Source organism: Theropithecus gelada, chromosome 15, assembly GCF_003255815.1.
Source record: "Theropithecus gelada isolate Dixy chromosome 15, Tgel_1.0, whole genome shotgun sequence".
Lineage (NCBI taxonomy): Eukaryota > Metazoa > Chordata > Mammalia > Primates > Cercopithecidae > Theropithecus > Theropithecus gelada.
The window spans coordinates 76,137,683-76,164,302 of record NC_037683.1 but is presented as its reverse complement, the minus strand read 5'-3'; the positions used below and the strand labels follow the sequence as shown (position 1 = coordinate 76,164,302).

Here is a 26,620-nt window from a genome sequence, read left to right as displayed (position 1 = left end):
GTTTTTGCTCATCTGGGAAAGACTTTCTCCTTCCTTTATGAAGGATAACTTTGCTGGGTGTAGTGTTCTTGACAGGCAAGTTTCTTTTGTTTCGGGTTGGTTTGGTTTTTTCCTCAGCTGCTCGAATATATCGTTTCATTCTCTCCTGTCCTGTGAGGTTTTTGCTGAGAAATTCACTGTTAGTTGATGGAGGTTTTTCTTTAAGTGACTACATTCTTTTCTTTTGCTGTTTTTAGAATTCTGTCCTTATTTCAACAGTTTGATTATAATGTGCCATGAAGACCTTTTGAGTTGTATCTCTTTGAGGATATGTGAGCTTCCTGTTTCTGTATGGTTAAATCTCTTGCTACACGTGGGAAATTTTCAGCTATTATTTTGTTAAATAGTTCTTTTTCTGCTCCTTTGATCTTCTTTTTGCCGTCTGTAACAACAAAAATTCAAATAGATCACTTTATGGTGTCCCATATGTCATGTAGGCTTTGTTCATTCTTATTTATTCTTGTTTTGTTTTCTGAGTTATTTCAAAAATCTGAAATTCATTCTTTTGCTTGATATCATCCATTGTTGAAACACTGGAATGTATTTCTTATTCCATTTAGTGAATTCTTCTGTTCGAGGATTTCTGTTTGGTTTCTTTTTTATCTATCTCTTTGGTGAATTTTTCATTCGTATCTTGAATTGTTTTTCTGATTTCTTTGTATTTTTGTGTTCTCTATCTCACTGAGTGTCTTTAGTATTATTTTGAATCCTGTTTCTGGCATTTCATAAATTTCTTTTTTATTAGAATCTGTTGCTGGAGAATTACTATGTTCCTATGGAGATGTCATAATTTCTTGCTTTTTCGCGTTACTTGTATACTTACAAGTTGATGTCTGTACCTCTGGTGTAACAGTTACTTCTTCCAGTGTTTTAGATTGGCTTTCAGAGGGGGTAGACTTTTTCCTGAAGATCTATCCGTGGTGTTGGTTGGGTAGGGCACTTTGTCTTTGATTCTGGGTGTGTGCAGTAGTGTATTTTTCATATGACTGTTTTAGCCATCTATAGCATTAGTAGTGTCTGTGATTTCCTCAGTGATTTAGGGTGCAGTTGTTAGCAGAGGCTGAGGTGAAGTATTCCTGGGCAGTGGGATGCCAGGTAGGCCAGTCCTTGGGCACCAGTGGTGGTGGCAGCAGGCTGTGTGCCTGTCCTTCGGTCCCAGGGTACACAGGCATGGTGTTAACAGGTTTAATTGGGTTAATTCTTAGGCCTCCATGTGGCTTGCTCAGGTGCTGGTGGTTGCAGTGGATGACCAGGTGAGTGGGTAGGTCCTTTGGTCCCTGGGCAGTGTGTGTGGTATGGGCTATGGCAGTAGTTGTGGTGGTAGCATCAGGCTGGGTGGGCTGACTCTCAGGCTTCCCTATAGCAGTGCATATGTGTGAGTGGCAGACAGGGTGGGGCAATCTCTATGCTCCAGTCTCTATGCTTGGGCACTTGGGGGTGTGTGGTGCCAGGCCAGGTGGGCCTGTCTTCAAACCTCCTGGTAGAGTGCTCAGGTAGCAGCAATAGGTAGAGAGAGGCTATCCTCAGGACATGTGCATGTCCACTATGGCCCTGCTGCTGGAGGGGATAGGGTTGTGTCAGTAGCCTCACACCAGAGGCTGGGATGGGGCAGGTATGGTGTACTTTGCTCCAAGCAGTGTCAGAAACATTGACGCTAGCATGCTGGGAGATTCTGTCTCAGGACATGTTCAAGTGTGCTTCAGTCTTGCTGTTTGTGGAGGTGGGGTTGCTGTCAGTGGCAGCAACCCCAGCTGACAGGGTTTAGGCTCTCAGAAGTGTGGGCTTTGGCTCATTTTGCCCTTGTGATAGCCTCCCCAGTATACCCTCCCCAGTGCATTGCACTTGCCTGTTTTCCACAGTGTAGGATTCTATATATGCTTTAATACCAGGGACTCTGCCACTCTGCTGGGTCCAAGTAGCATTGCATCACTGTAGCCCCCCAGGTAGATGCAGGGAATGTTAGTAGGGCTTTACTAATGTGGAAATGCAGGTACTCTTGTGCTCAAGGCCAGGATGCAACCTGATAAGAGCTGGACTGAAAATGGCACAATGCTATAGCTGTTTAGGTCTCATGCAGGTGGTAGAGGACTCAGTGTGAGCTCTCTGGAGCAGTGTCATCACGTGGTCTTTAAGAAGTTCTCTGTGCTAGTCTCTGGACCCCCTCTCTGTAAGCTAGGGGTTGCAGGAGTCCATGGTGGGAATGTGGGCTGCTGGGTATCTCTCAGCTTTCCCCCACACTGGAGATCTGCTCTGTGCTCCAAGTTGATAAAGGCTAAGCAGACAACCTTGCTTCCCTCTCTTTCCTTGCTTTAGCTGTTCCCTGTCACTTCTCTGCTAAATTCCAGTGTTGTGTCTTAGATGTTCTGTTGAAAATGTGACTACTCCCTATTTGGGTTTTTCTTTGTGAAGGAGGCAAGGGCTGATGTCTCTAGTCAGCCATCTTGAAGCCCTCCTCTATTTTTGCTTTTGTTGCCTGTGCTTTTCAGGTCTTATCCAAAAAATTCCTTGCTCAGACCAATATAATGAATCATTTCCTTTATGTTTTCTTCCAGTAGTTTCATAGTTTTGGGTCTTACATTTAAGTCTTTTAATCTTTTTTTTTTTTTTTTAATTGAGGCAGAGTCTCACCCTGTCCTTCATTCTTAAGTGCAGTGGTGTGATCTCAGCTCACTTCAGCCTCCACCTCCTGGATTCAAGTGATTCTCCTGCCTCAGCCTCCCGAGTAGCTGAGATTACAGGTGTGTGCCACCATGCCCAGCTCTTTTTTTTTTTTTTTTTTTTTTTTAGTAGAGATGGGGTTTTGCCATGTTGGCCAGGTTGGTCTTGAACTCCTGATCTCAAGTGATCTGCCCACCTCAGCCTCCCAAAGTGCTGGGATTACAGGCGTGAGCCACTGCACCCAGCCTCTTTAATCTATTTTGAAATGAGTTTTGGGTATAGTAAGATAAGGGTCTAATTTCATTCTTTTGCAAGTAGCTATCCAGGTTTCTCAGCACCGTTTATTAGATTATGCTTTCTCCAATGTGTGCTCTTGGCACTTGTTTTGAAAATCAGTTGGCTGTAAAAGCATGGATTTATTTCTGGCCTATTTTGTTCCATTGTTTTATTTGCTTTTATTGCCAGTACCATGGTATTTTGGTTAATATAACTTTGTAGTATATTTTGAAGTCAGGTAGTGTAATTCCACTAACTGTTATTTTTGCTCAAGATTGCTTTGGCCATTTGAAGTCCTCTGTGGTTCAGTATGAATTTTAGGCTTGTGTTTTCCACTGCTGTGAGGCATATCATTGGTATTTTGGTAGGGATTGCATTGGATCTGTAGATCACTTTGGGTCATATGGACAATTTAACAGTATTAATTTTTCCAATCTATAAACATGGGCTATCTTTCTATGTATTTGTGTTTTCTTCATTTCATTACTGTTTTATAGTTTTCATTGTAGGGATCTTTTACTTCTTTAAGTAAATTTTTTATTCCTTGGTATTTTTATAGCTATTAATAAATGGGATTGTTTTGATTTCTTTTTTCAGCTAATGCACTATTAGTGTATAGAGACATTACTGGTTTTTGTATGTTGATTTTGTATTCTACAACTTCACTGAATTATTTTGTTCTACCACTTTTTTGGTGGTATCTTTAGGGTTTCTATATGTAAGATTGTATTACCTGCAAATAGGGCTAATTTGACTTCTCCTGTCCAATTAATTTGGATACTTTTTATTCTTTTTTTGTTTTTTCTTGCCTAATTGCTCTGGCCAGGATTTCCAGTACTGTGTTGAATAAAAGTGGTGAAAAATGGTATCCTTGTCTTATTCTAGATTAGAAAGAAAGATTTCAGCTTTTCCTTTTTCAGTAGTGTTAGCTGTGGGTTTGTCATATATGGCTTTTATTGTGTTGAGTTACATTCTTTCTGTTCTTAATTTGTTGAGAGTTGTTGTCAATAGATGTTGAGTCTTGTGAAATGTTTTTTCTGCCTCTACTGAAATGATCATGGGGTTTTGCCTTTTATTCTGTTAATGTGATATATCACATTTATTGATTTGTCTGTGTTGAACCATCATTGCGTTCCTGGGATCAGTCCTACTTGATCATGGTAAATTGTTGAATTTGGTTTGCTAGTATTTTGTTGAGGACTTTTGCATCTATGTTCATCAGGTATTTATTTTTGTGAATGTTGACGTCCAGTTGTTTGAATACTATTCGTTGCAAAGACTGTCTTTTCTCTGTTGTACTTCCTTTCCTCCTTTGTCAAAGATCAGTTGGCATATATTTGTGTGTGTCTATTTCTGGGCTCTCTATTCTGTTCTATTGATTGATTTGTTTATTATTTTGTTAATACCACACTTTCTTGACTACTTTAGCTTTATAGTAAGTCTTGAAGTCAGGTAGTGCTGGTCTTCCAACATTGTCTTCTCCACTATTAAGTTACTAGTCTTGGTCTTTTGCCTCTCTATATCAACTTCAGAGCGAGTTTGTTGATATCCAGAAAATAAATTTCTGGGAATTTGATTGAGATTGTATTAAATCTGTATATCAAGTTGAGAAGAACTGACATATTAACAGTATTGAGTCTTTGTATTCATTAACATGGAATATGTCTCCATTTATTTTTTCTTTTCTTTTCTTTTCTTTTTTTTTTTTTTTTTTTTTTTTTTTGAGACAGAGTTTCACTATGTCACCCAGGCTGGTGGTGCAGTCTCGGCTCACTGCAACCTCCATCTCCTGGGTTCAAGTGATTCTCCTGCCTCAGCCTCCTGAGTAGCTGGGACTACAGGTGCACACCACCATGCCTGGCTAATTTTTGTATTTTTAGTAGAGATGGGGTTTCACTATGTTGTCCAGGTTGGTCTTGAACTTTTGACCTCATGATCTTCCTGCCTCAGCCTCCCAAAGTGTTGGGATTACAGGCATGAGCAACGGTTTCACCATGTTGGCAGGCTGGTCTCAAACTCCTGGCCTCAGGCGATTCATCTGCCTCGACCTCCCAAAGTGTTGATATTACAGGCATGAGCCACCATGCCCAGCCTTGTTTTTGTTTTTGAGATGGAGTCTCTATTGCCTAGACTGGAGTGTGGTAGTGCAGTCTCAGCTCACTGCAACCTGTACCTCCTGGGTTCAAGCAGTTCTTCTGCCTCAGTCTCCTGAGTAGCTGGGACCACAGGTGTGTGCCACCACACCTGGCTAATTTTTGTATTTTTAGTAGAGATGGGTTTCACCATGTTGGCCAGGCTGGTCTTGAACTCCTGACTTTAAGTGATCTGCCCGCCTTGGCCTTTCAAAGTGTAGGGATTACAGGCATGAGCCACTGCGCCTGGCCTGCAAATGTTTTGTAATGACAAATTCTACTTTTTTTATTGCTGGTATATAGAAAATTTATTGACTTTTGTGTATTAATCTTGGATCCTTAACCTTGCTATAGTTGCTTATTTTGGGAGGATTTTGGGGTCAATTCTTTCAAATTTTCTGCAAAGATGATCATGTTATCTATGAGTAAAGACAGTTTTATTTATTCCTTCCCATTCTCTTTACCTTTTATTTCTTTTTGTGGTCTTATCGAATTAGCTGAAACTTCCACTATTCTGTTGAAAAGCTGCTGTGAGTGGAGACATCCTTGCCTTTTTCCTGATCTCAGCAGGAAAGCTTTGAAGCTGTAGGTTTCTCATAGATGTTCTTTATCACATTGAAAAAATTTCTTTCCATTCCTGAGAGTTTTTTTTTTTTTTTAATCATGAATGAGTGTTGTTCTGTAGTTTGCTCAGTGTTTTTTGTTCATTTGTTTTGTTTTATGGAGACAGAGTCTCACCCTTTGCCCAGGCTGGAGTGCAGTGGCGCAATCGCAGCTCACTGCAACCTCCACCTCCCAGGTTCAAGCGATTCTCCTCCCTCTGCCTCCCAAATAGCTGGGATTATAGGTGCCTGCCACCACACCCAGCTAGTTTTTGTATTTTTAGTAGAGATGGGGTTTCACCATGTTGGTCAGGCTGGTCTCGAACTCCTGACCTCAGGTGATCCACCAGCCTCATCCTCCCAAAGTGCTGGGATTACAGGCATGAGCCACAGCACCCGGCCTTGCTCAGCATTTTTATCTTGGTTGTTAGATTTATTAAGTGCTTTTTCTGCATTTGTTGAAATAATCACATGATTTTTCTCTAGCCTGTTGATGTGATGGATTATATTAATTGAGTTTTGAATGTTGAACCAGTCTTGCATACCTGGGGTATATCGTATTTGGTTATGGTGTTTAATTTTTTTAATACATTGTTGAATTTGATTTGCTAATATTTTGTTGAGAGGTTTTATATCGATGTTCATAAGAGATGTTGATCTGTAGTTTTCTTTTTCTTTTTTTTTTTTTTTTGAGATGGAGTCTCACTTTGTCACCTAGGCTGGAGTGCAGTGGCGCGATCTCGGCTCACTGCAAGCTCTGCCTCCCAGGTTCACGCCATTCTCCTGCCTCAGCCTCCTGAGTAGCTGGGACTACAGGCACCCGCTACCACGCCCGGCTGAATTTTTGTATTTTTGGTAGAGACGGAGTTTCTCTGTGTTAGCCAGGATGGTCTCGATCTCCTGGTCTCGTGATCTGCCCACCTTGGCCTCCCAAAGTGCTGGGATTATAGGCGGGAGCTACAACGCCCAGCCTGTAGTTTTCTTTTCATGTAATACCCTTGTCTGATTTTGGTGTTAAGGGAATGCCGAACTCAAAATTAGGAAGTACTCCTTCTGCTTTTATCTTGTGGAAGGTTTTGTAAAGAATTGGTGTAATTTGTCCCTTCAATGTTTGGTAGACTTCACCTATGAACACATTTAGTCCTGGTTCTTTCTGTTTTGGATGATTATTAATTATTATTTCGGTTTCTTTAATATGTACAGGCCTAGGTTTAGGTCTTTGTTTTGGTTGATATGCTTGGAATGTTGAAAGCCAATAGTTTAATATCAATGTTGTGTTTTATTTTACTCCAAAAATACTTTGAATACTCTATATGTTATCTTAAATTTTATTTGTGTGTATTTTTATGAGATATTGATAAAAAATACAACTGTTTTCTTCCAGCCGAGTGTGTTGATTGTAACCTACAAGGAGCCTGCAAAATCATCTACTCAGTTTGGATCTTACAAGCAAGCTGAATGGAGGCCAGATAGTACCATGATAGCTGTATCAGTAAGTAGATGTTTCCGCTAAATAGTGTTTTCTTATGAAACCGTTACATTGCATTTAAATTTGATTCTCTTAGATGACTTTCTTTCAGTCTTTTACACTCATAAGCATTTATTTTGCTCTGATAGGAATTGCTTTACTGATTATTCTGTGTGGATTACTCCTACTATAGCTTCTCTTTTGACTCTGCTACTTCCTACCATCCCTAAACATAGCACCTATATCCTTTTCTGTTTGTTGTTCTCACTTTACTGTTTTGTCCTTGAAGTCTAACTGCTTTACTAATTATTCTGTGCATGTTACTCCTACAATAGCTTCTCTTTTGACTCTGCTACTTCCTTCCATCCCTAAACATAGCACCTATATCCTTTTCTGTTTGTTGTTCTCACTTTACTGTTTTGTCCTTGAAGTCTTACCTAGTTTTTGAAAACATATTCACATGGTATTCTTGAATTTATATTTAAAGTCCTCCCTTCCATTCCAAAAGATATCCCACAAAATAATAAGCTTTATATGCATATGTAATACTAAAATTTTCATATCCATTTGGATCTGTTTCTCCTTTTTTCTTCTGTTCTATTAAACATGCCTAGATATGTTTAATTTTACCTTTTCAGTTCATGTTTTATCACTGTCTAAGGCTGTCATTATGAATTAATTTGCATTGGCAGTAATATATGTGGTTAATTAACCTTATTGAGCACCTCCTATCTGATGAGTACAATTGTAATCAGTTTACATGGATCATCCCATTTAATCTTTCGATAAGTGCTTTGAAGTAGATATTATTATCCCTCATAATTGATGTGTAAGTTGAGGATCTGAAAAATTGTCTTATCCAAGGTTACATGGGTAGTGTATATTAGAGAGATAAGGTATAAACTTAGCTACTCAGCTTCCATTTACTGTATCCTTATAACTAACTTATCTCTTTGCGTTGGTTGTTGGTCGCTTTCTAGTCCGTACTATATATAACACTGACTAGGTTAATAATCTGAAACGTGCCATATGATCAAAAATACTGAGTAGTTCTACACTTCCTATAGCAGGAGTTTGCAGATGACTGACCATGTACCAAATATGCTCTGGTGCCTGTTTGTACACAGACCATAATGTAAGAATAGTTTTTACATATTTAAATAATCAAAACAAGTCGAAGAAGAATATTTGCTATAGTTGAAAATTATGTGATACTTAAATTTCGGTGTCTATAAGTAGAATGTTACTGGGGCACGAAAATCCTCACTGATTTATGTATTGTCTGTAACTTCTTTCAAGCTACAATAGCAGATTGAGTTGAAGTTCTTACAGCAAGCATATGTGATGCTCTCATTGCTTTGCTCCTCTGTTCAGTGTACTGTATAGTAACACAGTTATAACTTCATAACTTTTCAAGTGTACACATATTGCCATTCTGTGACATTTTATATTATTTTTATTCTAGTACATAATCATGTCAAAAGAACCAGAGAAGAGAAAAAGACTTCGTTTTGTTTTTAAAGCACACTGGAGTGTGGTTTATTTTATTATTGAATTTGATGGCAAAATATTGTATTTATTACTCAGTGGCACTATAGCTATGCCAAAAGAATATAAGCTGACATTACTAGACTAAGCACTTATTGGAATATACTGAAGGTAAAGTTAGAAGAATTAAAAATTTAGCACAGAATAGCTCACCACAGGAGAATTCCTTCACAAAGTATGAAAATGAAAGTGCAGTAAAAGTAAGTTTGCTTGGTTTTTGATGAATTGACAGATGTTATAATACTGCTCAGTTGTTAATTTCAGTGGTCCATGTGAAGTATGAATTGACTGAGAATTACTGTGAATGACCTGTGGAACAATTCCAGATGAAAAAAATTCTCAAAGGAGTTGAGAAAATACTAATTCAGTACAACCCGAAGTAGAATTTAAGAAGTTGTATTAATTGATAGTAGTAAAAATCCACGTGGAGCAGCAAAAGACTTAGTTGGACAGATTTACACGAAGTTTGTGAAAATATGAGTCTTTTAAAACCTATGGTTTTTGTAAGTTTTTTTTTCAGAGATGGGAGTGGGAATAACTTGACTTGCCCTGCTCAGCACACAGCTGTTATGGCTTGGGTAGTGATAAAGGTTTATTGGAAACTTTTTTTTTTTTTTTTTTTTTTTTTTACGGAGACCGACTTTTTGTTTTCTTTACTTGAAGGACCACCCTCTACCACTTAACAGGCACTGAATAATTTTGGAAAATAGCTTTTGCTGTATTAGAAAACATTTTCAAATATGAAATATGTAAAATCTCATTAAGGACTGACATTAATAGATAAAAATTTGCACTCAATTTTGATGATAGGGAAAAGTACTTTAAACTCCAATTTACCAAAAAGGTTATTTCCACAAAAAGAATCTGATTCTCATTAGTGGATACATATTACCAAAAAAAGTTGTACTCAGTTCTCATTACTATTATATTTAGAATTTTGTAACTATAAAACTTATAAGAATTTGCATTCTATTAATCATGATGTTTTATTTTTCTGTATTTCTTAATGCTTTGACATAAGGGCCTGCTATCCCTGGACAGCCCACTTCCTGCCAGGGATAGCCAGTTCCTAGAGGACTCACCTACAAGTACACCTTCGTATGCAAACTAATCAATCCAAAGCATATAGCCCCAACCACCTCCTTTATTGACCTGTGCCACTCTGGGCTGATAATCCTCTGCCCTAATTATCTCAGGGTTAGGTACTATATAACTAGAGACAACTGATTTATTCAGCCTAGCGAATACAAAGCCTCCTTGCCATGCCTCAACCATTCCTTCCCATGGAAATCACAATAAAGGATCTTACTCATGTTTTCCCCTCACATCCACTGTCTCCTGACTGACCCTGGTAGTTTGCAGTATGTTCCTTGGTGGTGCATGTCATGTCCCCTCCTCTTTGGAACCGTGAGTAATAAACTGTCTTTTCATTGGCAGTCATCTCCTGATCTGTTCACCTCAGTATACCTGAATAATAATAAAATCCACATTTTAAAATATTTTCTTCTTATGTAAGTAAACAAGATAAACCTACATAATATTTTTGATTTTCCCTCTTGACTTGTAAAGTCTAAAATATTTATTATCTGGCCTTTTACAGAAAAGGTTTGCAGATCCTTATTCTACACAACCAAGTCCAGGCTTCTTAGCCTTTCATTTAAGGCACTTTAATCTCTAAAACCCTACTTCATTACTTCTCTGGTGTTATTTTTTCGTTCTTTGTCTACATAGACTTTCCTTTAGCTAAACTGGTTTTTTCCATTATTCCTTAGAAATTTCAAAGAAAAATGACAAAATTTGCCAACTCATTGTTGGATAAATGAGCATGAGTAGTTGAGATTGCTCTGATTTCAAGCCTAGACGATTAGATAGGTAGGTGTTCATGGCAATTAGTAAAAAATGTAAGAAGAGCAAGTGTTCATGAAAGAAGATGGGATTTTCTGGATTTGGTTCTATAGAGTTTTGTTATGTTACATTATTAACTTTTTACAATTGTGGTAAACTATACATAGCATAAATATATATAGCATTTTAACTATTTTAAGTGTACAATTTAGTGTCATTAGTAACATTAATGGTGTTATGCAGCCATTACCACTATCTGTTTTCTTGAATGTCACCCCGGACAGAAACTTGTTTATCATTAAGCATAACTTTGCATTCTCAATTTCTCCAGCTCCTGGTAACCTCTAATCAACTTTTTGTATCTATGAATTTGCTTATCTAGGTGTTTCATGTAAGTGGAATCATACAGTATTTATCCTTTTATCTTTGGCTTGTTTCACTTAGCATAATGTTGTTAAGGTTCATCCATAATTGTGTTATGTATCAGAACTTCATTCCTTTTGATAACTGAGTAATATTGCATTGTCTGCATATGCTACATTTTCTTTATCTTTGGGTAGACATTTTGGTTGTTTCCAACTTTTGCCTATTATGAATAGTGCGTCATTGAACATTGGCATACAAGTAGCTGTTGGAGTTCCTGCTTTTGATTCTTTTGGGTATATACCGAGATACGGAATTGGTGGATCAAAATCCGTAAAGGCTGCATCATTTTACATTTCTTTGGCAGTGTAGGAGAGTTCCAGTTTCTCCTTAGCCCCTTAAATGCTTTATTTTCGTTTTGTTTAATAGCCATCCTAAAGGGGTGAAGTGGTATCTTTTGTAGTTTTGATTTATGTTTTCCTAAAGACTAATGATGTTGATTATCTTTTCATGTGTTTGTTGGCCATTCGTATGTCTATGAAGAAATGTCTATTCAAATTCTTTGCCCGTTTTTGGCTGGGTGCAGGGGCTCACGCCTGTAATCCCAGCCCTCTGGGAGGCCAAGGCGGGTGGATCACGAGGTCAGAACATCAAGACCATCCTGGCTAACAGTGAAACCCTGTGTCTGCTAAAAAATACAAAAAATTAGCCAGGCGTGGTGGCAGGCGCCTGTAGTCCCGGGAGAATGAGGCAGGAGAATGGCGTGAACCTGAGAAGCGGAGCTTGCAGGTGAGCTGAGATCACGCCACTGCACTCCAGCCTGGGCGACAGAGCGAGACTCCGTCTCAAAAAAAAAAAGAAAATTCTTTGTCCATTTTTTAATTGGGCTGCCTGTTTGTATGTTGCTGAGTTGTTTATTCTTATATGAATCCCTTATTGGCTGTATGACTTGACAATATTTTCTCTCAGTCTGTGGGTTTTCTTTTCATTCTCTAAGTCCTTTGATGTATAAAAGTTAATTTTGGTGAAGTACAGTTTATCTATTTATTTATTTTTGAAACACGGTCTTACTCTGTCACCCAGGCTGGAGTGCCAGTGGTGCAACCTCAGCTCACTACAGCCTCTGCCTCCGGGGCTCAAGTGAGCAGCAGGGGCTATAGCTGCACGCCACCACACCTGGCTAATTTTTGTATTTTTTGTAGAGATGGAGTTTCACCATGTTGCGCAGGCTGGTCTTGAACTCCTTAGCTCAAATGATATGCCCACCTCGGCCTCCCAAAGTGTTTGGATTATAGGCGTGAGCCACTACGCCCAGCCTAGTTTATCTCTATTTTCTTTTATTGCCTATGCTTTGGGTATCATATATAACAAATCATTGCCAAATGCCATGATTTTCCTCTTCTTTTTTTTCTTTTAAGAGTTTTATTACTTTATGTTTAAGTCTTTGCTTCCTTCTAAGTTAATTTTTGTAGATGGTGTAAAGTGTAAGATTCCAACTTCATTTTTTGTGTGTGGATATATAGTTGTCCCAGTACAATATGTTAAAGAACTATCCTTTTCCCATTGAATGGTCTTGGTATGCTTGTTGAAAATCAATTGGCCATTGGTATTTGGGGTTATTTCTGGATGCTCCATTCTATTTCATTGTTCTATATGTCTGTCCTTATTCCAGTACCACAGTTTTTAAATTTCTGTGGCTTTGTAGTAACTTTTGAAATCAGGAAGTGGAATCCTCCAATTTTATTGTTGTATTTCAGGATGTAAGTCATGTCAACCCATTATCAACCCATTGTAACTTAAAAATACCATAAGTCAAAAATTTAACAGCCCCAAACATCCATCATAATGTCGTAAGCTGAACCATCATAAGTTCAGTACCATCTATAGTTTTGACTATTCTGAGCCAGTCCCTAAGATGCTGTATGACTTTTTTGAATTGGTTTTTCTATTTCTGTAAAAAATACCATTGGGAATTTGGTAGAGACTGTGTTGAGTCTGTAGTTCTCTTTGGGAAGCATTAATTTAAGTCTTCCAATCCATGAACATGTAATGTCTTATCAATTATTTAGACCTTTAATTTCTGTAAGTAGTGTTTTCCAGTGTTCAGTATGCAAGTCTTTGTCCTGCTTCATTAAATTTATTCTTAAGTTTTAAATTTCTTTTTGATGCTATTGCAAATGTAATTGTTTTTAAGTTTCCTTTTCAGTTATTCATTCCAAGTGTGTAGACATATCTCTGATTTTTTTTCCAACTTTTAAGTTCAGGGTATATGTGCAGGATGTGCAGGTTTATTACATATGTAAATGTGTGGTTGGTGGTTTGCTTGCACAGATTATCCCATCACCTAGATATTAAGCCCAGCATCCACTAGCTATTCTTCCTGATGTGCTCCATCGTCCTGCGCCCCGCTCCCCCCGTCCTCCAACAGGCCTCAGTGTCTGTTGTTTCCCCTGTGTCCATATGTTCTCATCATTCAGCTCCCACTTATAAGTAAGAACATGTGGTATTTGATTTTCTGTTCCTGTGTTAGTTTGCTGAGGATAATGGTTTCCAGCTCCAACTATGTCCCTGCAAAGGAAATGATCTTGTTCCTTTTTATGGCTGCATAGTATTCCATGGTGTATATGTACCACATTTCTTTTATTCAGTCTATCATCGATGGGCATTCAGGTTGATTCCATGTCTTTGCTATTGTGAATAGTGCTGCAGTGAGCATACGCATGCATGAATGTTTGTAACAGAATGATTTATATTTTGGGGGTTATACCCAGTAATGACATTGTTGGGTCAAATGATATTTCTGCCTCTAGGTCTTTGAGGAATTGCCTACTGTCTTCCATAATGGTTGAACTAATTTCTACTCCCACCAACAGTGTAAAAGCATTCCTTTTTCTCCACAACCTAACCAGCATCTGTTGTTTTTTTGACTTTTTAGTGATAGCCATTCTGGCTTGTGTGAGATGGTATCTCATTGTGGTTTTGATTGGAATTTCTCTAATAATCAGTGATGTTGAGCTTCTTAAAATATATTCATAGGCCACATTTATGTCTTCTTTTGGGAAGTGTCTGTTCATGTCCTTTGCCCACTTCTTAATGGGATTTTTTTTTCTTGTAAGTTATTAAGTTCGTTGTAGATGCTGGATGTTAGACCTTTGTCAGATTAATAAATTCCAAACATTTGCTCCCATTGTGTAGGTTATCTGTTCACTCCAATGATAGTTTCTGTTGCCGTGCAGAAGCTCTTTAGCTTGATTAGATCCCATTTGTCAATTTTTGCTTTTGTTGCAATTGCTTTTGTCATCCTTGTCGTGAAATCTTTGCCTGTGCCTATGTATGTCCCAAATGGTATTGCCTAGATTTTCTTCCTGGGTTTTACATTTAAATCTTTAATCAATCTTGAGTTGATTTTTCTATAGGGTGTAAGGAAGGGGTCCAGTTTCAGTTTTCTGCATATAGCTAGCCAGTACTCCCAGCACCATATATTACATGAGGAATCCTTTCCCCATTGCTTGTTTTTGTCAGGTTTGTGAAGATCAGATGGTATAGGTGTGCATTCTTGTTTCTGGGTTCTCTATTCTGTTACATTGGTCTATGTGTCTATTCTTGTGCCAGTACCGTGCTGTTTTGGTTACTGTAGCCCTGAATTACAGTTTTAAGTCAGGCAGCGTGATGCCTCTGGCCTTCTTCTTTTTGCTTTGATTGCCTTGGCTATTTGGACTTGTTGATTCTGTGTGAATTTTAAAATAATTTTTTTCTAATTCTGTGAAGAACATCAGTGGTAGTTTAATGGGAATAGCATTGAGTCTGTAAATTACTTTGGGCAGTATAACCATTTTCACAATATTGAGTCTTCCTGTCTATGAACATGGAATGTTTTTCCATTTGTTCATCTCTCATTTGTTTGAACATTGGTTTGTAGTTCCCTTTGAAGAGGTTCTTCACCTCATTAGCTGTATTGCTAGGCATTTTTATTCGTTTGCGACAATTGTGAATGGGAGTTCGTTCATGATTTGGCTGTCTGCTTGCCTGTTGATGTATAAGAATGCTAATGGTTTTTGCACATTAATTTTCTATCCTTAGACTTTGCTGAAGTTGCTTATCAGCTTACAAAGCTTTTGGGCTGAGGCAATGGGGTTTTCTAGATACAGGATCATGTCATCTGCAAACAAAGATAGTTTGATTTTGTCTCCTCCTATTTGAATACCCTTTATTTGTTTCTCTTGCCTGATTGCCCTGGCCAGAACTGCCAATACTATGTTGAATAGGACTGGTGAGAGAGGGCATCCTTGTCGTGTGCCTTTTTTCAAGGGGAATGCTTCCAGCTTTTGTCCATTCATTATGATATTGGCTGTGGGTTTGTTGTATATGGCTCTTATTATTTTGAAGTATGTTCCTTCAGTATCTGGTTTATTGAGAGTTTTTAACCTAAAGGGATGTTGAATTTTATCAAAGGCCTTTTCTGCATGTGTTGAGATATCATCATGTGGTTTTTGTGTTTAGTTCTGTTTATGTGGTGAATCACATTTATTGAATTGTGTATGTTGAACCAACCTTGCCTTCTGGGGATGAAGCCTACTTGGTTATAATGGATAAACTTTTTGTTGGGCTGCTGGGTATTTGCCAGTGTTTTGTTGAGAATTTTTGCATTGATGTTCATCAAGGATATTGGCCTGAAGTTTTCTTTTTTTTGTTTCGTCTCTGCCAGGTTTTGGTATCAGGATAATGCCAGCCTCACAGAGTGAGTTAAGGAGGAGTCTCTTCTTTTCTTTTTTTTTTTTTGAGATGGAGTTGCCCAGACTGGAGGGCAGTGGTGCAGTGGCACGATCTCAGCTCACTGCAAGCTCCACCTTCCGGGTTCATGCTGTTCTCCTGCCTCAGCCTCCCGAGTAGCTGGGACTACAGGCGCCTGCCACCACACCTGGCTAATTTTTTGTATTTTTAGTAGAGATGGGGTTTTACCGTGTTAGCCAAGGTGGTCTCAATCTCCTGATCTCGTGATCCGCCTGCCTTGGCCTTCCAAAGTGCTGGGATTACAGGCGTGAGCCACCGTGCCTGGCCCCTTCTTTTTAATTGTTTTGGAATAGTTTCAGTAGAAATGATACCAGCTGTTCTTTGTACCTCTGGTAGAATTCAGTTGTGAATCTGTCTGTCCTGGGCTGCTTTTTTTGGGGTGTGGGAGGGGGCAGTTGCTAGGCTTTTTATTACTTCTCAATTTCAGGACTCATTATTGGTCTATTCAGAGATTCAGTTTCTTCCTGGTTCAGTCTTAGGGAGGGTGTATGTGTCCAGGAATGTAACCATTTCTTCCAGATTTTCTATTTAATGTGCATAGATGTGTTTATAGTATTCTCTGATGATTGTTTGTATTTCTTTGGGGTCAGGATGATATCCCCTTTATCATTTCTGATTGTGTTTATTTAAATCTTCTCTTTTCTTCTTTGTTAATCTAGCTAGCGGTCTATTTTATTAATTTTTTCAAATAACGAGCTCTTGGATTCATTGATCGTTTGAATGGTTTTTCATGTCCCTACCTCCTTCAGTTCTGTTCTGATCTTGGTTATTTCTTGTCTTCTGCTGGCTTTTGGGTTTGTTCTTGTTTCTGTAGTTCTCTTCGTTGTGATTTAGGTTGTTAACTTGAGATCTTTGTAGCTTTTTGATGTGGGCATATAGTGCTATAAATTTCCCTCTTAACACTGCTTTGGCTGAATCCCAGAGATTCTGGTATATTGTCTCTTTGTTCTCATTAGTTTCAAAGAACTTCTTGATTTCTACCTTAATTTCATTATTTACTCAAGTCACTCAGGAGCAGGCTATTCAATTTCCATGTAGTTGTGCGGTTTTTAGTGAATTTCTTAATTATTTTGAGTGAATTTTTTTGAGTGTTGTGGTCTGAGAGACTGTTATCATTTCAGTTCTTTTGCATTTGCTGAAGAGTATTTTAATTCCAATTATGTGCTCAGTTTTAGAGTAAGTGCCGCGAGATGATGAGAATAATTATTTTCTGTTGTTTTTGGGTGGAGAGTTCTATAGATATCTGTCAGGTCCACTTGATCCTAGAGCTAAGTTCAGATCATGAATATCTTTGTTAATTTTCTGTCTTGGTGATTTGCCTAATATTATCAGTGGTGTGTTAAAGTCTTGTCAGTGGTGTGTTAAAGTCTGCTACTATTATTGTGTGGGAGTCTAAGTCTTTTTGAAGGTCTCTGAGAACTTGTTTTAGGAATCTGGGTGCTCCTATATTGTATGTGTATATATTGAGGATATTTAACTCTTGTTAAATTGAACCTTTTATCATTATGTAATGCCCTTTGCCTTTTTGATCTTTTTTCATTTAAAGTCTGTTTTGTGAGAAACTAGGATTGCAATCCCTGGTTCTTTCTGTTTTCCATTTGCTTGGTAAATTTTCTTCCATCCCTTTATTTTGGGATGTGTGTCTTTGCACATGATATGGGTCTCTTGAAGACAGCATACCGTTGGGTCTTGGTTGTTTATTTAGCTTGCCATTCTGTGTCTTTTAATTGGAGCATTTAGCCCATTTACATTTCAGGTTAGTATTGTTATGTGTGGATTTGATCCTGTCATCAAGATGCTAGTTGGTTATTTTGCAGACTTGTTTATGTGGTTGCTTAATAGTGTCACTGATCTGTTTACTTCAGTGTGTTTTTATAGTGGCTGGTAATGGTTTTTCCTTTCCATATTTAGTGCTTCCTTCAGGAGCTCTTGCAAGGCAGGTCTGATGGTTATGAATTCCCTCAGCATTTGCTTGTCTGAACAGGATCTTATTTCTCCTTTGCTTAAGAAGCTTAGCTTTACCAGATATGAAATTCTGGTTAGAAATTCTTTTCTTTAAGAATGTTTAATATTGTCCAGGTGCAGTGGCTCATACCTGTAATCCCAGCACTTTGGGAGGCCGAGGCAGGCGGATCACGAGATCAATAGATCGAGACCATCCTGGCCAACATTGTGAAACCCCATCTCTACTGAAAATACAAAAATTAACCAACTGTGTTGGCACATGCCTGTAGTCCGAGCTACTCGTGAGGCTGAGGCATGATAATCACTTGAACCCGGGAGGCGGAGGTTGCAGTGAGCTGAGATCGCACCACTACACTCCAGCCTGGCAACAGAGCGAGACTCTGTCAAAAAAAAAAAAAAAAAAAAGGATGTTTAATATTGGCCCCAATCTCTTCTGGCTTTTAGGGTATCCACTGAGAGGTCCATTGTTAGTCTGATGGGCCTCCCCTTCGTAGGTGACCTGGTCTTTCTCTCTGGCTGCCCTTAACATTTTTCTTTCATTATGACCTTGCAGAATCTGATGATTATGTGTCTTGGGGTTGATCTTCTCAGGGAATATTTTATGAGGCTTCTCTGCATTTCCTGAATTTGAATGTTGGCCTGTCTTCCTAAGTTGGGGAAGTTCTCCTGGATGATATCCTGAAATATGTTTTCCAACTTGGTTCCATTCTCCCGTCTCTTTCGGGTACCCCAATCAGTTTTAGGTTTAGTATATTTACATAATCCCACATTTCTCGGAGGTTTTGTTCATTTTCATTCTTTTTTCTCTATTATTGTCCACCTATCTTATTTCAGCAAGATAATCTTCAAGCTCTGAGAATCTTTTCTCCACTTGGTCTGTTCAGCTATTAATAATTGCGATTGCATTGTGAAGTTCTTGTAGTGTGTTTCTGAGCTGTAACAGGTCAGTTATGTTCCTCTCCAAACTGGCTCCTCCTAGTATTGTCAGTGGTGTGTTAAAGTCTCCCACTCTTATTGTTTGGGAGTCTGAGTCTCTTTGGAGGTCCCTAAGAACTTGCTTTGTGAATCTGGGTGCTCCTATATTGGGAGCTTATACATTTAGGACATTTAGCTCTTCTCGTTGAATTGAACCCTTTATCATTATGTAATGCCCTTTGTCTTTTTTGCTCTTGTAGTGTGTTTCTCAGCTCTAATAGGTTGGTTATGTTGCTCTCTAAACTGGCTCCTCTTCTTTCACATTGTCAGGGGTGTGTTAAAGTCTCCCACTATTTTTATGTGGGAATCTAAGTCTCTTTGAAGGTCTCTAAGAACTTGGCACCTCCTGTATTGTTTTGTCATGTTTCTTAGCTTCTTTGCATTGGGTTACAACATGCTCCTTTAGTTCAGCAAAGTTCATTGTTACCCACCTTCTGAAGCCTACTTCTGTCATTCAGCTTTGTCAGCCTCAGCCCAGTTCTGAGCCCTTGCTGGAGAGGTGCTTTGGTCAGTTGGAGGAGAATAGGCACTCTGGCTTTTTTAGTTTTCAGTGTTTTTGCATTGATTCTTTCTTATCTTTGTGGGCTTATCTACCTTTGATCTTTGAGGTTGCTGACCTTTGAATGGGGTTTTTTAGGGTCTTTTTTTGTTGATGTTGTTGTTTTCTGTTTGTTCTTCTTTTAACAGGCCGCTCTTCCATAGAGCTGCCATTTGTGGTGGTCTACTCCAGACCCTAGTTGCCTCGGTTTTTCCTGTACCTGGAGGTATGACCAGGGAAAGCTGCAAAACAGCAAAGATGGCAGCCTCCTTCTTCCTTGGAAGCTCCTTCACAGGGGGGTACTGACCTGTTGCTTGCTCAAATGTGCCTGGAGGAGGTGGCTGGAGACCCCTGTTGGGAGATGTCACCCAGTCAGGAGGAATGGGATTAGGGACCTACTTGAAGCAGTCTGGCTGCAACAGGTGTGCTGTGTTGGGGATTCCTTCAGCCCCCAATCGGTATGGGCTCTCCAGGACCCACAGGCTGGACTGATTGAGAAGCCTGAACACCAATGTGGCAGCCTGCCCCACCTCCCGGGTACTCCATCCTGGGGGGAAATTAGAGCTCCGTCTAATTGGGGGTGGCTCAAGACCCCAGCTGGGAAGACCCACTACCCCATGAGGAGGAGTGGCTAGAAGTTTCACGTGAAGAAGCAGTCTGGCCACGATCTGGCAGTGTGGCTGTACTACACTGCAGGAACCTTTCTCATCCAGGCTGTATGGATATATGTGTTTTTTGTGTATTCATTTTATGTCCTACAACTTTTGCTAACTTTATTAGCTCTAATATTTTTTGTGTGCATTATTTATACACCTTGTCTGTGGTCTGATTTGGATGCCTTTATCTCATTTTCTTGTTTAATTGCTCTGGGTAGAACTTTCAATACTATGTTGAATTAAGTGGTAAAAACGGGCACCCTTATCTTGTTCTAGCAGAAAGGCTTTCAGTCTGTCACCATTGAGTATAATGTTGGCTTTAGGTTTTTCATATATGACCTTTATTATGTTGAGGTTATTTACTTCTATTCTTAGTTTCTGGCATGCTTTTATCGTTAAAGGGTGTTAAATTTTGTCAAATGCTCTCTTTGCATCAGTTGAGAATTGTGGATTTTTTCTTCATCCTGTTAATGTAGTGTATTTCATTGATTGATTTTCAGATATTGAATCATCCTTGCACTCAGTGAATGAATCCCACTTTGTCACAATGTACGAAGTACTTGCTGAGGATTTTTCATCTGTATTCATACAATATATTGATCTATAGTTCTTAAGTCAGTTTTGGTAGATTGTATGTTTTTAGAACTTTCTCAATTTCATCTGGCTTGTCTAATTTTGTTAGAATGCAACTCTTTATTGTATTCTCATAATCTCTGCTATTTATGCAGAATTACTAGTAAGGTCTTTCATATCTGATTTTTGTAATTTGAATCATCTTTTTTTCTTAACTTACTTAGAGGTTTATCAGTTTTGTTGATTTTTCAAAGAGTCAACTTTGGCTGGATGTGACGGCTCATGTCTTTAATCCCAGCACTTTGGGAAGCTGAGGTGGGAGGATTGCTTGAGGCAGGGAGTTACAGGGGAGTCTGGGTGACATAGTGAAATGCAATCACTACAAAAAATAAATTAAACTTAGCCAAGTGAGTTGGCACATGATTGTAGTCCTAGCTACTCAGGAGGGTGAGTCAGGAAGATCACCTGTGCCCAGGAATTCAAGGTTACCATGAGCTTTGATCTTTTTTTTTTTTTTTTTTTTTTTTTTTTTTTAATTTTTGTATTTTTAGTAGAGATGGGGTTTTTTTTTTATTTTTTTTTATTTTTTTTAATTTATTTATTATTATTATTATACTTTAAGTTGTAGGGTACATGTGCATAATGTGCAGGTTTGTTACATATGTATACTTGTGCCATGTTGGTCTACTGCACCCATCAACTCGTCGTTTACATCAGGTATAACTCCCAATGCAATCCCTCCCCCCTCCCCCCTCCCCATGATAGGCCCCGGTGTGTGATGTTCCCCTTCCCGAGTCCAGGTGATCTCATTGTTCAGTTCCCACCTATGAGTGAGAACATGCGGTGTTTGGTTTTCTGTTCTTGTGATAGTTTGCTAAGAATGATGGTTTCCAGCTGCATCCATGTCCCTACAAAGGACGCAAACTCATCCTTTTTTATGGCTGCATAGTATTCCATGGTGTATATGTGCCACATTTTCTTAATCCAATCTGTCACTGATGGACATTTGGGTTGATTCCAAGTCTTTGCTATTGTGAATAGTGCTGCAATAAACATACGTGTGCATGTGTCTTTATAGCAGCATAATTTATAATCCTTTGGGTATATCCCCAGTAATGGGATGGCTGGGTCATATGGTACATCTAGTTCTAGATCCTTGAGGAATCGCCATACTGTTTTCCATAATGGTTGAACTAGTTTACAATCCCACCAACAGTGTAAAAGTGTTCCTATTTCTCCACATCCTCTCCAGCACCTGTTGTTTCCTGACTTTTTAATGATCGCCATTCTAACTGGTGTGAGATGGTATCTCATTGTGGTTTTGATTTGCATTTCTCTGATGGCCAGTGATGATGAGCATTTTTTCATATGTCTGTTGGCTGTATGAATGTCTTCTTTTGAGAAATGTCTGTTCATATCCTTTGCCCACTTTTTGATGGGGTTGTTTGTTTTTTTCTTGTAAATTTGTTTGAGTTCTTTGTAGGTTCTGGATATTAGCCCTTTGTCAGATGAGTAGATTGCAAAAATTTTCTCCCATTCTGTAGGTTGCCTCTTCACTCTGATGGTAGTTTCTTTTGCTGTGCAGAAGCTCTTTAGTTTAATGAGATCCCATTTGTCAATTTTGGCTTTTGCTGCCGTTGCTTTTGGTGTTTTAGACATGAAGTCTTTGCCCATGCCTATGTCCTGAATGGTACTACCTAGGTTTTCCTCTAGGATTTTTATGGTATTAGGTCTAACATTTAAGTCTCTAATCCATCTTGAATTAATTTTCGTATAAGGAGTAAGGAAAGGATCCAGTTTCAGCTTTCTACTTATGGCTAGCCAATTTTCCCAGCACCATTTATTAAATAGGGAATCCTTTCCCCATTTCTTGTTTTTCTCAGGTTTGTCAAAGATCAGATGGCTGTAGATGTGTGGTATTATTTCTGAGGACTCTGTTCTGTTCCATTGGTCTATATCTCTGTTTTGGTACCAGTACCATGCTGTTTTGGTTACTGTAGCCTTGTAGTATAGTTTGAAGTCAGGTAGCGTGATGCCTCCAGCTTTGTTCTTTTGACTTAGGATTGTCTTGGAGATGCGGGCTCTTTTTTGGTTCCATATGAACTTTAAAGCAGTTTTTTCCAATTCTGTGAAGAAACTCATTGGTAGCTTGATGGGGATGGCATTGAATCTATAAATTACCTTGGGCAGTATGGCCATTTTCACGATATTGATTCTTCCTATCCATGAGCATGGTATGTTCTTCCATTTGTTTGTGTCCTCTTTTATTTCACTGAGCAGTGGTTTGTAGTTCTCCTTGAAGAGGTCCTTTACATCCCTTGTAAGTTGGATTCCTAGGTATTTTATTCTCTTTGAAGCAATTGTGAATGGAAGTTCATTCATGATTTGGCTCTCTGTTTGTCTGTTACTGGTGTATAAGAATGCTTGTGATTTTTGCACATTAATTTTGTATCCTGAGACTTTGCTGAAGTTGCTTATCAGCTTAAGGAGATTTTGGGCTGAGACAATGGGGTTTTCTAAATATACAATCATGTCATCTGCAAACAGGGACAATTTGACTTCTTCTTTTCCTAACTGAATACCCCTGATTTCTTTCTCTTGCCTAATTGCCCTAGCCAGAACTTCCAACACTATGTTGAATAGGAGTGGTGAGAGAGGGCATCCCTGTCTTGTGCCAGTTTTCAAAGGGAATTTTTCCAGTTTTTGCCCATTCAGTATGATATTGGCTGTGGGTTTGTCATAAATAGCTCTTATTATTTTGAGGTACGTTCCATCAATACCGAATTTATTGAGCGTTTTTAGCATGAAGGGCTGTTGAATTTTGTCAAAAGCCTTTTCTGCATCTATTGAGATAATCATGTGGTTCTTGTCTTTGGTTCTGTTTATATGCTGGATTATGTTTATTGATTTGCGAATGTTGAACCAGCCTTGCATCCCAGGGATGAAGCCCACTTGATCATGGTGGATAAGCTTTTTGATGTGTTGTTGAATCCGGTTTGCCAGTATTTTATTGAGGATTTTTGCATCGATGTTCATCAGGGATATTGGTCTAAAATTCTCTTTTTTTGTTGTGTCTCTGCCAGGCTTTGGTATCAGGATGATGTTGGCCTCATAAAATGAGATAGGGAGGATTCCCTCTTTTTCTATTGATTGGAATAGTTTCAGAAGGAATGGCACCAACTCCTCCTTATACCTCTGGTAGAATTCAGCTGTGAATCCATCTGGTCCTGGACTTTTTTTGGTTGGTAGGCTATTAATTATTGCCTCAATTTCAGAGCCTACTATTGGTCTATTCAGGGATTCAACTTCTTCCTGGTTTAGTCTTGGAAGAGTGTAAGTGTCCAGGAAATGATCCATTTCTTCTAGGTTTTCCAGTTTATTTGCGTAGAGGTGTTTATAGTATTCTCTGATGGTAGTTTGTATTTCTGTGGGGTCGGTGGTGATATCCCCTTTATCATTTTTAATTGCGTCGATTTGATTCTTCTCCCTTTTCTTCTTTATTAGTCTTGCTAGTGGTCTGTCAATTTTGTTGATCTTTTCAAAAAACCAACTCCTGGATTCATTGATTTTTTGGAGGGTTTTTTGTGTCTCTATCTCCTTCAGTTCTGCTCTGATCTTAGTTATTTCTTGCCTTCTGCTAGCTTTGGAATGTGTTTGCTCTTGCTTCTCTAGTTCTTTTAATTGCGATGTTAGAGTGTCAATTTTTGATCTTTCCTGCTTTCTCTTGTGGGCATTTAGTGCTATAAATTTCCCTCTACACACTGCCTTAAATGTGTCCCAGAGATTCTGGTATGTTGTATCTTTGTTCTCATTGGTTTCAAAGAACATCTTTATTTCTGCCTTCATTTCGTTATGTACCCAGTAGTCATTCAGGAGCAGATTGTTCAGTTTCCATGTAGTTGAGCGGTTTTGATTGAGTTTCTTAGTCCTGAGTTCTAGTTTGATTGCACTGTGGTCTGAGAGACAGTTTGTTATAATTTCTGTTCTTGTACATTTGCTGAGGAGTGCTTTACTTCCAATTATATGGTCAATTTTGGAGTAAGTACGATGTGGTGCTGAGAAGAATGTATATTCTGTTGATTTGGGGTGGAGAGTTCTATAGATGTCTATTAGGTCTGCTTGCTGCAGAGATGAGTTCAATTCCTGGATATCCTTGTTAACTTTCTGTCTTGTTGATCTGTCTAATGTTGACAGTGGAGTGTTGAAGTCTCCCATTATTATTGTATGGGAGTCTAAGTCTCTTTGTAAGTCTCTAAGGACTTGCTTTATGAATCTGGGTGCTCCTGTATTGGGTGCATATATATTTAGGATAGTTAGCTCTTCCTGTTGAATTGATCCCTTTACCATTATGTAATGGCCTTCTTTGTCTCTTTTGATCTTTGATGGTTTAAAGTCTGTTTTATCAGAGACTAGGATTGCAACCCCCGCTTTTTTTTGTTCTCCATTTGCTTGGTAAATCTTCCTCCATCCCTTTATTTTGAGCCTATGTATGTCTCTGCGTGTGAGATGGGTCTCCTGAATACAGCAGACTGATGGGTCTTGACTCTTTATCCAGTTTGCCAGTCTGTGTCTTTTCATTGGAGCATTTAGTCCATTTACATTTAAGGTTAAGATTGTTATGTGTGAACTTGATCCTGCCATTATGATATTAACTGGTTATTTTGCTCGTTAGTTGATGCAGTTTCTTCCTAGCCTCGATGGTCTTTACATTTTGGCATGTTTTTGCAATGGCTGGTACCGGTTGTTCCTTTCCATGTTGAGTGCTTCCTTCAGGGTCTCTTGTAAGGCAGGCCTAGTGGTGACAAAATCTCTAAGCATTTGCTTATCTGTGAAGGATTTTATTTCTCCTTCACTTATGAAACTTAGTTTGGCTGGATATGAAATTCTGGGTTTAAAATTCTTTTCTTTAAGAATGTTGAATATTGGCCCCCACTCTCTTCTGGCTTGGAGAGTTTCTGCCGAGAGATCTGCTGTGAGTCTGATGGGCTTCCCTTTGTGGGTAACCCGACCTTTCTCTCTGGCTGCCCTTAAGATTTTTTCCTTCATTTCAACTTTGGTGAATCTGGCAATTATGTGTCTTGGAGTTGCTCTTCTCGAGGAGTATCTTTGTGGCGTTCTCTGTATTTCCTGGATTTGAATGTTGGCCTGCCCTACTAGGTTGGGGAAGTTCTCCTGGATGATATCCTGAAGAGTGTTTTCCAACTTGGTTCCATTTTCCCCCTCACTTTCAGGCACCCCAATCAGACGGAGATTTGGTCTTTTTACATAATCCCATACTTCTTGCAGGCTTTGTTCATTTCTTTTTCTTCTTTTTTCTTTTGGTTTCTCTTCTCGCTTCATTTCATTCATTTGATCCTCAATCGCTGATACTCTTTCTTCCAGTTGATCGAGTCGGTTACTGAAGCTTGTGCATTTGTCACGTATTTCTCGTGTCATGGTTTTCATCTCTTTCATTTCGTTTATGACCTTCTCTGCATTAATTACTCTAGCCGTCAATTCTTCCACTTTTTTTTCAAGATTTTTAGTTTCTTTGCGCTGGGTACGTAATTCCTCCTTTAGCTCTGAGAAATTTGATGGACTGAAGCCTTCTTCTCTCATCTCGTCAAAGTCATTCTCCGTCCAGCTTTGATCCGTTGCTTGCGATGAGCTGCGCTCCTTTGCCGGGGGAGATGTGCTCTTATTTTTTGAATTTCCAGCTTTTCTGCCCTGCTTTTTCCCCATCTTTGTGGTTTTATCTGCCTCTGGTCTTTGATGATGGTGATGTACTGATGGGGTTTTGGTGTAGGTGTCCTTCCTGTTTGATAGTTTTCCTTCTAACAGTCAGGACCCTCAGCTGTAGGTCTGTTGGAGATTGCTTGAGGTCCACTCCAGACCCTGTTTGCCTGGGTATCAGCAGCAGAGGCTGCAGAAGATAGAATATTTCTGAACAGCGAGTGTACCTGTCTGATTCTTGCTTTGGAAGCTTCCTCTCAGGGGTGTACTCCACCCTGTGAGGTGTGGGGTGTCAGACTGCCCCTAGTGGGGGATGTCTCCCAGTTAGGCTACTCAGGGGTCAGGGACCCACTTGAGCAGGCAGTCTGTCCCTTCTCAGATCTCAACCTCCGTGTTGGGAGATCCACTGCTCTCTTCAAAGCTGTCAGACAGAGTCGTTTGCGTCTGCAGAGCTTTCTGCTGCTTTTTTGTTGTTGTTT

General features: G+C 39.1%; 1 protein-coding gene across 2 annotated transcripts in view; it reads left to right on the top strand.

Annotated features, from left to right (window-relative positions):
• RIC1 (RIC1 homolog, RAB6A GEF complex partner 1) overlaps positions 1-26,620 on the top strand; it is a 153,371-nt gene that overhangs the window by 23,814 nt on the left and 102,937 nt on the right. For both annotated transcript variants that reach the window (XM_025359079.1, XM_025359080.1), the window contains exon 2: positions 7,092-7,199. In XM_025359079.1, the coding sequence (XP_025214864.1) occupies positions 7,092-7,199 (108 nt within the window). The remainder of the gene's footprint in view (positions 1-7,091; positions 7,200-26,620) is intronic.